The sequence below is a fragment of the Cyprinodon variegatus genome, unplaced genomic scaffold (genome assembly GCF_000732505.1).
Source record: "Cyprinodon variegatus isolate N-32 unplaced genomic scaffold, C_variegatus-1.0 Scaffold49, whole genome shotgun sequence".
Lineage (NCBI taxonomy): Eukaryota > Metazoa > Chordata > Actinopteri > Cyprinodontiformes > Cyprinodontidae > Cyprinodon > Cyprinodon variegatus.
Genome location: NW_015150502.1, coordinates 1,824,364 through 1,838,499, shown reverse-complemented (window position 1 = coordinate 1,838,499; position 14,136 = coordinate 1,824,364). Strand labels below are relative to the sequence as shown.

Here is a 14,136-nt window from a genome sequence, read left to right as displayed (position 1 = left end):
GGACATGTCTGCAATATATACTAATTCATAAAAAAAAGTTTCACAAAGAATTTCCATATTGTATAAATAGAAGTTGAGTTAAGTACTATAGCACATTTATGACTGTAGGAGAAGGTTTGTCTTTTTTGAGGTGTTAATCAGTCTGTTTTTTTTTTTTTTTTTTTTTTTACAGATCTTGTAAAGTATAATTTTCCTATTTCTGACTTATTCGTGGTCATCGTCTTACGCTTTATCCGGGTCGTGGCCAGCAGTCTCAGCAGAGACTCACAGACTTCCCTGTCCGCAGACACCTTCTCTAGCTTTGCCCTGGAAGACTGATGAGCTCCCAGGCCAGGCGAGAGACATAGTCCCTCCATCATGTCCTGCGTCGTCTCCTAGCCTCCTCTTGGTGGGACATGGCCTGGAACACCTCCTGAGGGAGGCAACCAGGGTAACCATCTGGAACAGATGTCCGAGCCACCTCAGCTGACTCCTCTTGATGTGGAGGAGAAGCAGCTCTACTCCAAGCCTTTGCGGGATTAGCAGGCTCTTCACCCCATCTCTAAAGGAATGCCAAGGCACCCTGTGGCGAAATGTTAATTTCATCCACTTGTATCCATCATCTTGTTCATTCAGTCATGGTCCAGATTTCATGACCATAGGTGAGGGTAGGAACGTACAACCAATGGTAAATGGAGAGCTTTGCCTTTTTGCTGAGCTCTCTCTTCACCCCAAAAATGCACCCATCCATCCATCTCCTATTCCATTATCATCCCACTTGTGAACAGAACCCCTAGAGAATTTAACTCTTCCATGGGGTCAACTTCAACACAAGACAGCACAGCTGGGGAGAGACAAGCAGACCCAACCCCACCCTCCGCCTCTCCCAGCAGGCATCTCAGATCAGCCTCTCAAGGAGCTGGGTTCGACCGTCCAGGCTAAATGTGGATGTAAGACAAATTATTTCTAGCTGGTATCACTCCACTACACTCACAAGCTCAGTCTCCTTCCCCATCAGGGAGGTGACATGGCACGTCCCCAGAGCCAGTTTAATGGTCCATGGATCCGGTTGCCTCCACCCCTGATTGCTGCCCAATTCCCTGTGCACCCGTCTCTCATGGTTCTTCCTGCAGGTGGCGGCCCCACAGGCAGATGGCCTTGCATCACTCCTTTGGGCTGGGTCCAGCCACCAGGCACTCACCGACGAACCCAAACCCCAGGCTTGGCTCCAGGGTGTTGTTTTGGACCCGCCGTACCAACAACATAACATTGCTTTTTTTATCTTTATGAGGGCTTTTTGAACCGCTCTTTGTCTGGCACCCTGGAATCAGCCTAGTTTAAAAATTCCTTGTGGAGTTTTTAGAGTCCGTGTGTTCTATGCCAAAAAGCTGCAAGCAGTTGGAGCAGCTACATTTTATTTGCTTGCCCCAGTAAATATTTGGCATGTAAAATCATAAGAAAAATCAGGAGAACCCTTTAATGATTAATAAAAGAGATTACATTTTGTGTGAAAATAAAAAATACAAATTTGCCAAAGATTTGCTTTTCATTTAAAACAATGTTTAGTGGAGAGTAATAGGGTGATTATTTGTCATAGTTTTATGCTGATGCTACAGCATCAACATAAATATCCTTAAAACTTATTAATTAAAACTTTTATTTAAATCTTTAATTTCTGGGTCGATCATCTAAATAAGGGGTCCTCCTAAGGCTTTAGAAGAGGCAGATATATCCTGGAATGCTTTGCGCAGAGAGATCTCCTTGCAAAGCATTAATGGATTTGCTGTCACAGCTGCCTGCTGTCGCTACCCCACAACGGCGACTAATAAAGATGGTACAGGCACAGCGCAGTGGAGGAGGAGTTACGTGACCAAAGGAGCAAAAAGCAGTGATCATCAGTCCGAAAGGTAATTTAACTAAGTCCACTATATAAACCACACTCTATATAGAGATTGAGAGATTTAGGGGTTAGGGTAGACATTTTGGCACACTAAGCTTGTATAAGATGAAAACAGCAACTTTTAAACAGAACTTGCACAAGAAAAAATGGGCTTATGCATGCTGTTGCACGCACATTTTGTTTCAAAGTGGAGAGGGTAGGTCTTTTCATGAAATTCACGAAAAACCCTCCAAAATACCTTTAAGGAAGGAAATAAATCTACTGTATAACTCTATAATTGGTTATCATCTACCTTTGTCAATTGAGACAAAATATTATTCTAATCAAATAGTCTTATAAAGGTACTAAGATAATACTAAGGGGTTGCTGTTTGTTTCTAATCATGTCACAGATTCGGATTTATAGGATTTTCTATCGCTGCCCCCTGCTGGAGTGAAGGAGTTGTGTAGTCATCTTTGAAACTCCCCCATACATCATTAGGCTAGTTTACATGCAGCCTTTCAGAGCACTTAAACAGAGGAAGAAAACAAATTCCCCTCAATTTCTTTTGACCAGGTAAAACAAATCCATTTTTTTTCCTCAGTAAATTTGGCTACTTTTTATTTCATGATTTTAAAAAAATAGGAACTTAATGAAATCTGCATAAGCCGGTGAAAAAATAGAGATTGGCCACAAAATCTTAAACCAAGTGAATATAATTCTTTCTGATAGTATTATTTATATGCTATATGTCAGTCTAAAAGTTTTAAAATAATTCTTAGTAGGAGGACTAATGATGTACGGTGGTCCAAATCAGATTCTCAATGGCAATGCGAGATGGAAGCTGAAGGATGAATATGAGTCTGGATGTTTATTTACACATTCTTGGTGCCACTAGAAACAATCCAGTGGAGCTGAATATGAAGCTCAATGAACATCTGTAACTCATTACGGACTATAAATGGTCGCACAAACCCCTCACATTTATCAAAGGCAATCAAAACAAGTTCATTGTGAAAAAGTGTAAAAAAAAAAAAGTAAATGTAACAGAAATGAAGAGAAGGGATTCGCATATAAGAAAAAAACATTACTAAAAAGACTCCTAAGCAAATCTTTAAAACAGGTTTGACTCAGGAATGCAGGCAGCAGTGGGTTATTAATGGACTTCTTTGTGTGGAACTCACAACAGGGGAGCCAGAAATGCATACAATCTTTAAGAAAAACATAAGACATTTTACATTATTTACAACATAGCAAAAAATAAAAGATAAAATAAACCCATTTGATCATTTCTTCCCATCCACCCAAGATAAAAATGCTGAAAAATCAAAGACTACCAGAAATGAGTGATAAGTCCAATGCTTTTGACTGACAGCCAATGTAGTCCTCTTATTATGCAATTATAATAAAGAGCAGTCTAAGACCGCAAATTTTATCCAAGTCTCTAAGCTAACTGTCTAAATGTTATCTTGCCTCTTACAGTTTTAAGTAAAGTTGAAGACAAACTACTAAATTATTTTGCCAGAATGTACCCATGAATCCAGGCACGGCAACGTCTGCACTAGCTGGGGAGAAATGACAAGGCTAGTTGCCATAAAAATGAGGAGCAGCTTCACCCCTATGATGCATGTTATACATGTTTGTGTCTTTCACACCAAATATGGAATCCGACGAGCTCTTCCCAATGGTCTAACTTCCATTTGCAAAAATACAAAGCTCATATGGTGTACGGAGATCTGCTGAAATCAGTCTGTTTGAATGTGCTCCCAGTCTTTTAAAGGCTGTAAGATTGTGAAAGGTAGATGGCTTCCCCAGCAAGAACCTGGCTCAAACACTACTATTATTTATTATGTTCTTATTCAGCCAAAACTCCAGAGGTTTTCTGACTTAAATAACTTTATGTGTATGATTTAAATAATTTGTTTTCTAAGTTTTTTTTTAATGACTAAGATGTTTCTGTGGAGCAGATTTTTTTCACTTTAAAGTGCAGGTGTATTCCACCATATAAACGATTCATGACCAACACACTGTGTTCTATCTAGTGTTAAACTGAAGGCCAAAGGTGTGTTTTAGGTATAAATGCATGTAGGATTATTAATTCCATCTCAAGCACAACTTCTAGGATGATGAATCTCCCCTTAACCTCCTTTGTAAACAGAACCCACTTGCAAAAACGTCCCCCTGCATCCCATCAACATCTCCCCATTAAAAGGGCCAACTATTTCTCATTTGCACACCCGGAGGGCTGGGAAACTCAGGGAATCAAAAAGGGCCCCAGTTTGCTCTTCCACTCCAGGGGAAAGAAAAACAGACAGCCTCATCGGTCAGTGGGGATGAGGAGAGGCATGCTGCCCATGGAGGGGCTACAATGGACCCAAGCTTAACGGCTTGCAGTCCACGTGAAAAGGCCTCACACTGGCCAGTCACAGAGCTCACTGTGCAGAGAAGAAGAAAACATCCATCCACTAAACCCACAGCCAGTAGCATTCCCTGGACTCTGGCTTGGCTTACCCCCTGCGCCAACATGCCAAACCAAACAGGAAGAGCAGGCATAGCAGACCTCAAATAGTACATCATTTAAAGCAATCATCATCAAATAGAACATATCCATTTATTTACTTTGTGATGGAAAGAAATCACAACTAGAGTATTTATCTCGTTTCCACAGGTAACAAACATTTTTCTAACAGCACTGGTTAATAACTAACAAGGCTTTGTTTGGCCTTATACTTCTGGCTCTATTCTAAAGACCACAGCTTGTGCTACCACGTTGAAAATCGACCAACAGAAAGGCTTATGCTGTACTCTGGAGACTGACCGCTTCTTCTATGTACTGAGGTTTGTGACACATTTCAGTGCCAAGGGCATTTAAGTTGAATTTAGCAGGGAGAGAGAACTTTCGGTCCACACTTAACTAAAAGAGTGTGTCACTGTGACATTCTGGGCTGCGCCTCAAGGAATATTTATGCAGTAACCATTGTGTCACGGCACAGCATCAGGCAAGCCACTAAAGCAAGTCTTCGTAGCCTCAAAATGGATCCTTAAAAACACAGACGGGGAGCCCAGACATAATGACTAAGTTATGGTTCATGTCTCATGAGAAGTAGTTTTGTTTTGGCCCTGTTCAGTGCAATCAAGATCTCATTGTGGCCACCTCTTGATGATATAAACAAATGCTCTGAATCATGACAGTCGCCAACTGCTTCAGATACAATCTCAGTTTACAGGAATCTGAGGAATATTTACCTTTGACTCATCTGATGAGCTAGCAGATATTAAAGTCTGCAAATAGAAACAAGGCAGTTGCCCCCTGATATTCTGAAATTAAGTGCAACCTTTTTTTCCCACAAAGAAGGTTTGGACGGTTGCTTCAGGAAACCTTAGAAGGACTGATGTTTCCTGTAATAAAAATTTAATTCAATTTTTACAAATAAAAATCTAACAAAAGACAGTTTGCATTGTATTTAGTTTGCCTGAGTCAATCTTTTATAGAACCACCTTTTTTCTGCCATTACAGCTGCAAGGAGTTTAGTGTGTCATTAGTAGCTTGGCACATCTATACAGTGAAAGTTTTGCTCATTCAACTCTAATATAACTTTAGCTCATTAAGTTTTGCTGGTGAGTTTTTGTGGAAATAAATGTGAAGTGTTGCTACAGATTCAGAACTGCTTTATTGACAAGGTAATTTAAACAAACGAATATACAGTAAACCGTGGAAATTAACTTATGTTGTGTAATGGGGTTGTCCTAAATTTCTTTTTTTACAATTCAAAGTTGCAGCCTCTAACAAGTTTTCTGTCCTGAATTTTAATTTTAACTACATGCATCAATTAACCACTCTGTAAAGAAGTCAATCATTCTCACAGGATGATTTTTCAAGTACCAAGCAGAACTACAGGGGACTTTTTCAGGTGATGCATAGTGTTATTTTTTGCAAACTGGAGCTTTTTGCATATGAGCCTTGGTCTCAGTGACCAGAAAACTTTCCTGTACATGTTCTCATCCATTTATGTCATTATAGATACTTGACTTTCTTGTTGTAGATGCACATTAGCAACATGTAAAACGGTTAAATGATATTAATACACTGGATACTTAAGTAATAATGTATTCTCCCATCAAACTCAATAACTCAATGTTTAAATGCTGTGTTCAATTCTGGGTAGGAGACTTTTTTTTTTTCTTTACAGAAACATATATGTATTTTATGAGGCCACTGCAGGCAGGCAGTGCCTGCTTACATCTATAGTGAATCCAAATCAGAAGCATTAAATATTGGGAATAGCTTGGGAAGGTCAGGAGGCTCCCTGGTGTAAACCCCACCCCCCCAATCTCTGTTCCAGCTCAAATCACACAACAACAAGCCTTGTGACACGAGGGAAAAGCAGCACCAGGCTTCCACAGCATCTCCCCTCAGAGCCACTATTGTCAAAGGGCTCTTTCTCAAGCTATCCAACACCATGGAAAGCAGGGGATCCTGTTGCGCATCCCCCTCACTCAGCTCAGGAAGCCAAACGAGGGGTGGAAAGCTTTTAGAGCTTTTTTCAGTGAGCTTGATCACCTGATACAGCAGGGCTATACACCTTTCAGGCAGTACAGAAGCTGTTGTCATGGACTTTTCCACTTCTCCACTCTCATTGGGCTGCAGTGTTCCTGCCAGCTCCAGCAATATAATGCACAATGAAGCCATAGCAAGCCTCTTCCCAGAGATTTTCCCCAAGAAATCAAACGAAAAAGATCTACTCACAGAGCTGCAGAAGGAGGCTGATCATCATCATTGAGAAATAAATATTCATCAGTTAAGGGACTGAGTCAGATAAAACAGAAATATTCTCAACAATATACAGTACATTAATAAACAATAATAAAATAATTCAACAAGACTACACTTAAATACCCAAAACCATAGGGAATCTAATGCAAGACAAGCGAAACTAATGCAAGACAAGCCAATGACGAGAAAAAAAAAAACTCAAACAGTTACTTGACTGATACCGAAAACATGCTTGCTTGTTTCAAAAACAGGATATTCCCTCCAAAGGAGTTAGTTTATAAAACATAGCTCCTAATGTGCTCTTTAAATGGCTGACTTCCAGTTCGCTCCTCCATGATTTGCAGTAAGCCACATCAAGCTGGAACTCCGCTGTGGGTTTCTGAATGTGGTTTTTAAATGCTAAAAAGCAACTCTAATATTTCACTGTGGCTTAGAAGGGCCCGAGTTAGAGTAGGCACCATTTTAAGCCTTATAGTAAATCAAGCCACAATTTGAATATGTGAACTTAAACAGAAGAAACAGCTGTTACTAAATACTTGTTTACAAACTGAAACATTCAATGGTCCGCAAAGCCAGAATACTGCATGGAAAAATCCTACAATTCCCAAAATGCTTTAAAATGTTTGTTTGATTATTCTTGGCCAAATCTTTTCTTTACAAAGTTTGCTCATCACTGAAACACATTTGAAAGAAGATTAGTTATGCTTATGAGTTACTGAGCTTTAAATGCAAAGTGAAAAATTTAATTATTTGAATCTCTGAATAAATGTCTAAACTAATATGAAATAATCATCTTTACCTCAATGCAAAAATAAAAAAGGGCAAATTAGATGATCAAAAATAACTCATTACAAATCATTTCTTGCAAACAATTTAAAAGTATTTTAGGACAGACTGGCAGTTTTTTCAAGTTAACTACTGACCTCAATTCACCCAGCAGAGTAAACAGTTTGCTTTCAAGTTGCCATAGATAAGAAAAGGTTGTGTTGGTGTGACGTCATGTGTTAAGGATAAAAGTTTTAACAGCTGGCATACCAGCTCAAAATCTCCCTAAAAAAATGCAGCTTTTATTGAGAAATAGAGCCATTATTGTGCTAATTGTTAAGGAAGTCACATCCGCACACGTAACTAATATTACGCAACTGTAAAGCTGCTCTCGGTGCAAAACTCAAACTATTGAATTAAACTGTCCCCATAACTCTTAAGAAAAAAATTGAAAACAAGATAGCAACCACCCCATCAGCTTTCTCAGCAACAATACAAACTTTAAACTGTTAAAACCAGTTAATTATGAAATGAATATTTTTTTTTAATTACAAACAAAATATGGTGAGTCACCAAAGTTTAGAGAGTCTGCATGTAGCTGAAGCCCATAGGATAAAACGCGGAGCAACCAATTGCCTTAATAAGTTATCTAATTGGTGGATTGCACTTTTGTGTCATTTGATCTGAGTGTAGTTATCTTCTTTCTGAAGGCCTCAGAGATAAGAGAACAATAGAGAACAAATAGCATCATGAAGACAGGGGGACGCAGCAAAGGGCCTTGAGATTGTTAACTAATTACTCTGTTAAGTCTCGCAGAGCAATGTTCAAGCCATCATTGAAACATGCAGCATGAGGGTAAAAATTCAAAGATGTTTTTGTTGACCTAAACTGACAAGAAAGCATTAATCAGTCATATAATTATGGGGGCAATGGCGACTCAGGAGGAGCTGCAGAGATCTATGGCTCAGGAGGATAACAAAAAGGTTTCAGTTGTGCAATCTACAAATATGGGCTTTATGAAATCATAAAAAGAAGAAAATCGTGAAAAAATTGGTGCTGTTAGAATAGTAGTTTTAGTTATCAATCAACCAACTAGGGAGAAAAGGCTCTTATTGTTGGGAGCCAAGTGGATATTTTTTGCCAAGATGCAACATATGATGGGAAATTAGGACTGCTAAGCTCCTGAACGCATCATTGCATATTGATGGCAGCATCATGCAGCAGGAACTGATGATAAAATGGATCTAAAATACAGGTATTCCCGAGTAAACAGCTCTTGAATGGCAGGAAAAAATGTGTACATTCACCTTCCAATATGAAAACGACCAACTATACAGCCAGGGCTATAATTAAATAAATATGTTTAAGGAATAAATATTTCAGATTCTAGATGTATGAAGCTGGTTGAAACCTTCAGCTATAAATGAAACAAAAGGTTGTCCTATTAAGATTTGATCCAAGGGTGGGGATGGATGGCAAATAAAAAATGTGCATCAAACTTTTTAAGGATTTTCTTTTTTAAGAATATTTTGAGATTGCTGAACAGTATTAGTTTCATCTCACTATAGATGTAAGCAGTGTTGCTCCATTCATATAAATGACATCTGGAAAACATTCCTAGCAAAAATTAGCCCTAGTGCACAACACAATGGTCTTATCACTTGTTGTGAAAATGTCTTTTGCATTCTTGATTGGTCTTGCATGCACCAGGGTCTGGGATTAATACAAAAGTTCAGACTAAAGTTATTAATGTCAGTAATGACGGTCCAAAGTTTTAGCGAAAAGAAATCGCCTTAGCATCCACTTTCACCCAGTGGACCAAATTCCAGAACAGTTTCAGAAAACTCCCAAAGCTTTGAGTGACGGTCCTTTCAACAAGCAATGGATCCAAAAGCATCCCTTCTTTATCTCATGAACCTGACCTTCTCAGCCAGCTGCTTTCTAAAAAAAAATACTTGATTGTTTTTAGGTTCAAACCTTTGATTATTTATCCAACTTTATGTCACGTCCAGAGTTTAAAAAATGTCTGGAATTCTTTTAGCAACCACAAAAGGTCAAAAAAATTTTCTTTCGTTTCTTTCTTTTTTTTTTTTTTGTACGTTGTCATTTACATGTTTTGTCATCTGCTGGGACCGAATGCATGAGATCAAGTATGCAAGCATAGCTGAAATAGCTTGTGATGAACTTTCCCAGAACATTTTTTCTTTTTAATTCAATGAAGCCTTTCCAGATGCCCTGGTCTCCCCCTCTTTTTGTTGGAAGGGTAAATAGACTAAGCATAGATTACAAGCAGTCTTAGAACCCAAAGTCTATACTTTACTTCTAGTTTACTATGCTTGGAAGCCAAAGGTTAAAGCATTGTTCTGACACAATGCCATAATTTTTTTGTTGAGATGATCTCTGAATGGCTCCAAACTGCTGTATAACATAATGCCAAATATTTTTAACAACTGACCTTTGAAGCCTATACACTCCCTGCTATAAAAATGTCAAAGCTCTCCGTTCCCTGCCTTTCCCGTCACATGTAACAAACCATCCACAAACCCTTTTTAGGGCACCTTCTGTTGTATCAGGGAACAACAATCCAGTAGAAAAGGAAAATAATTCAGTTTGTTAGTTTTGCAAACTGGCCCATTGCAGTTAAAATAAATAGTTCAAATAACGGAAAGAAGGGGAAATAAACTAATGTCAACTGTGTTTCTCTGTGAATTCCTGTCCAATATACTGGCTACATGTGCTTGACAGATTTATTTTCAGATAGAAAGTGCTCCAGGTACCCAGAAAATATTCTTGGAGCCCATCTTCAATATAAAAAAAATAAAAAACAATCAGGAAATAAAACAAATAAATAAATACCAATTATTAACAGAAAAACTACAGAAAGAACAATTTGTTCGAGCCCTTCAAATACATTTCGAGTAGGCTATGAGAAGATTCATGTTATTATAAGAGTAAAAAGGTATTAGTCACTTAAATGGAAAATATAAATGAAATCAGGAAAAGGAAAATCTGCGTTGACTGTAATATTTATAAGCAAATGTCTGAAACCAACCTGAGACTGTGGCCTGGAGACACGGTTATTTTTTTCCTCTGGTGACCATGAGCGCAGCTGCACACTGTAAAATATAGACAAAAATAAGTCTCTAATGCAGAACATTGCCTTTGAGGTTACAATAATATTGTGCCTTGTAAATCATAAACATATCCAACATTTGGCCATATCAGAGTCATAATATTCAGGGAAAGAAACCAAAACAAGTTGTTTGAATAAAGAAAAAAATATTGCAGACATGCTTCTGTTGGCAGCATTACGCTGTGGGACCCTAGTCAGGGTTTATGGTAAATAGATGGAGATAAATTAGGGTTGTCCAGATACAAACTTAATGTCATTCCTCAGGAAAACATTCTATACTTGATAACAATTTTCATACCATAGGGATGAAACATAATTATAATAATAAAAGGACATAAAAAATATTTTTATTAATATTAAAAACTTGTTAAACTCAACATCGAAAATGTTTCTCAACAGAATCGTAGTTGCTATTTAAATATGTATTGAAATAAATGCAAGATGATTGAAAAAATTGTCACAATATTTATTTTACAGTATTTAAGGTTCTCGAATGTATTATTCTGTTATTGTGCAGGGGTTAAGCCGCTGCTGTTACGGGTTCGATTCTCGGGAGGTTGACCTCTAAAGCATGTCTTCCCCACTCTTTCAATACATCCCTGCATACTTAAAAATAAATAAATGAAGGCCATTAATACTTTAAACTTCTGATGAGGAAATACAGAAAACTAAAATAACAAAAAAACATGCAAACAAAAAAGACCTGTATATAAACTACTCAAAAAAATTAAAGGAACACTTTGTAATCAGAGTATAGTATCAAGTTAATTAAACTTCTGGGATATTGATTTGGTCAGGTAAGTAGCAGAGGGGTTAGTTAATCAGTTTCAGCTGCTTTGGTGTTAATGAAATTAACAACAGGTGCACTAGAGGGGCAACAACGAGACGACCATCAAAACAGGAATGGTTTTACAGGTGGAGGCCACTGACATTTTTTCCCCTTCTCATCTTTTCTGACTCGTTTTCACCAGTTTTGCATTTGGCTAGGGTCACTGTCACTACTGTTAGCATGAGACGCTACCTGGACCCTACAGAGGTTGCACAGGCAGTCCTAATCCTCCAGTATGGCACATCAATATGTGCCATTGCCAGAAGGCATGCTGTGTCCATCCATCATAATCTCAAGAGCATGGAGGAGATTCCAGGAGACAGGCAGTTACTCCAGGAGAGCTGGACAGGGCCGTAGACGTCAGGCATGCATACACGCACGTGGGGGGGGGGGCATACAAATAACTGAATACCATTTTGAGTTGCTGCAATGAAATTCCAGCAAAATGGACTAGCTTGCCGTATAATTTTTTCACTGTAATTTTTGGGGTGTCAATTGAATTCAGCCCTCTGTAGGTTGATAATTTTCCATCAAATGATGTGGCATCCTTTTGTTCCTAACACATCACCCAGTCCATATAAGTATAAATAAACAGCATGTTTTTTTTTGCCCCATTGAGATCTGATGTGTTTTCAAAGTGTTCCTTTCATTTTTTTAAGCAGTGTACTAGTTATACCATTTCAAATTAGTATTGTATCCAGTTACAGGGTTTTATTACAGATACTTTGTTTTGACACTTTTTACAAGCATATGCTTAATATTCTGAAAGAACATATATATTGGGAAAGCAAAAGTCTAAGCTGGTACAGGGCTCGCCTTCCATCAGAACACAACCCTAAACATATAGATCCTTGCAATGGAAGAGTTTACATCAAAGCTGATTCTTGCATTTTTATGCCCCACTCAAAGTCCAGACCTCCCAAAACTGAGAATCCTTTGCACGACTTGGAAAAGAATGCTTTCATCTACAATAAACCCTAACTAACTGAGCTTTAGCTATTTTCCGAGAAAGTGAGACAAAAGAATTTGCCTCATTATACACAAAGTTGTGAGACAGGCACACAGAGTTCAAGATTTAGCTGCAGTTTAACAGTATTGAGTCATGCAGGAGGAACACCAATGCATGCAACAGTTTTTATATTTTAATTATTTATTAGAAGCACTGCAAAGTTTAGGGAAATAAAAGCTATTAGAGAAACTCTAATTCTGAAAATATTCACTTGTAATTTGACTCGTTTAAGAACATATAATGCACTAGAATAATTTGCTAAACATTTGTCTAATTAGTCATCCTTAAATTTCCAATAGTGATGCTTTGTTTCCATCTTTTACTAAAGGAACCATACAGAGAACAAACGCTTTAAATCTATTGACTATCTTCAGATATCTGGCAGCACATGGTGCCAAAAAAAATCAATAAGATATAAAAGAAGCGGAGAAACTTTAATTAAATCAAAATGGATGATCAAATACTGTCGTGGGCTGAAATATTCATGGGTCCAGACAAAAGCAACAAACTGCTTCCAATAAAAATTGGCTGGGAGTAAAAACAACTGCAGTGCACACTCAGAAATAATGGTGAACATTCCCTATTCTGTCTTTTGTTAAAGTCATTGTAAAAGGAGGAATGCGATATGCTGTGCATATCTTTTGTTACAACAGTACAACCCCATGGCCCCACTTTCTGTGTGTCACTCACATACCTATTGACTCGCCCAATGTGGAGACACTTGGTGCTGTCCTTTGTCTAAACACAGGTCTGTGTCTGAATGCATAGACTGGCTTCTAAAAGGCTCGCAGTTCACTTTGCTTCTTTTAGTCAATTTTTAAGAAGCTACACCTTCACTCTTATTGCCTGAACTCTTTTCTAAGCAACCTTAACAGGAGTGTGTAACTTCTGAAATGTAATATTCTGTTCTACAAGCAACACTGACAAAGGATTCCTAAACTGGTCATTAGTTCCCACCATTCTTGTTTTAACTTTAAGCAGAAGCAGGATATGAAGGAATAATTATTGTGATACAAATCAAATGTGCAAAACCCCTGCATCTGTGAACATGATACAATGTTCCACACTCTAAAATGTTCAGTAATAATCAGAGGAGCTACCTCTTATTTAAGGTTGGTGTCAGTCTTTCCCCTCTTCTGTCGGGGCTGGCAGTAGAATATGATGAATAGGGTCCTGGGGACATTGACGTGGGACTGGAGATTTTATATTCTCTATAGTTCTGGTTCTCGTCACGACTCACTATGACTGCCTCCTATGCACAAAAAGAGAAGGAGGTTAAAACATGATTTCAAGTGTCTTCTGTGTAACTTGGTCTGCCCTAAATCAAATATGTTACTGTATCAGGATGAGGGGATCAGTAAAAGTAACTATTAATATAATGCATGTATTAAAATTTATTTTTACATTTTTTTAATAACTTTTAAGTGTAGTACTCTTGTGGGTGCAAACATTTAAACTTTTGATTTTATATCATCAAAGCAAATAAAACTTATGAAAAGTCCCTCAGAGCTTCAGAGCTGACCTGGAAGCGTCCAGTTAGCTGTTCAGGTGTGCTGATGCCGTTGGACTGTTGAGGGCTGGGAGGTTCAGGTCTAAAAGAGAGAAAAAACATATCATTCTGGTTAGTTTTAAAGGTACAAGCCAAAAATGTATTTCACAGAGTATCCTGGTTAAGGTCCTCACATTACAGCTGTATTAAAATGTAATGTAAGGCAGATGTAATATATATATATATATATATATATATATATATATGAACAGTGATTAA

General features: G+C 38.0%; 1 protein-coding gene across 3 annotated transcripts in view; it reads right to left on the bottom strand.

Moving 5' to 3' along the window:
* LOC107082318 (PDZ and LIM domain protein 2-like) overlaps window positions 1-14,136 on the bottom strand; it is a 56,280-nt gene that overhangs the window by 16,505 nt on the left and 25,639 nt on the right. For all 3 annotated transcript variants that reach the window (XM_015370934.1, XM_015370935.1, XM_015370936.1), the window contains exons 4-6: window positions 13,891-13,960; window positions 13,469-13,620; window positions 10,450-10,513 (exon numbers count right to left, since the gene is read on the bottom strand). In XM_015370934.1, the coding sequence (XP_015226420.1) occupies window positions 10,450-10,513; window positions 13,469-13,620; window positions 13,891-13,960 (286 nt within the window). The remainder of the gene's footprint in view (window positions 1-10,449; window positions 10,514-13,468; window positions 13,621-13,890; window positions 13,961-14,136) is intronic.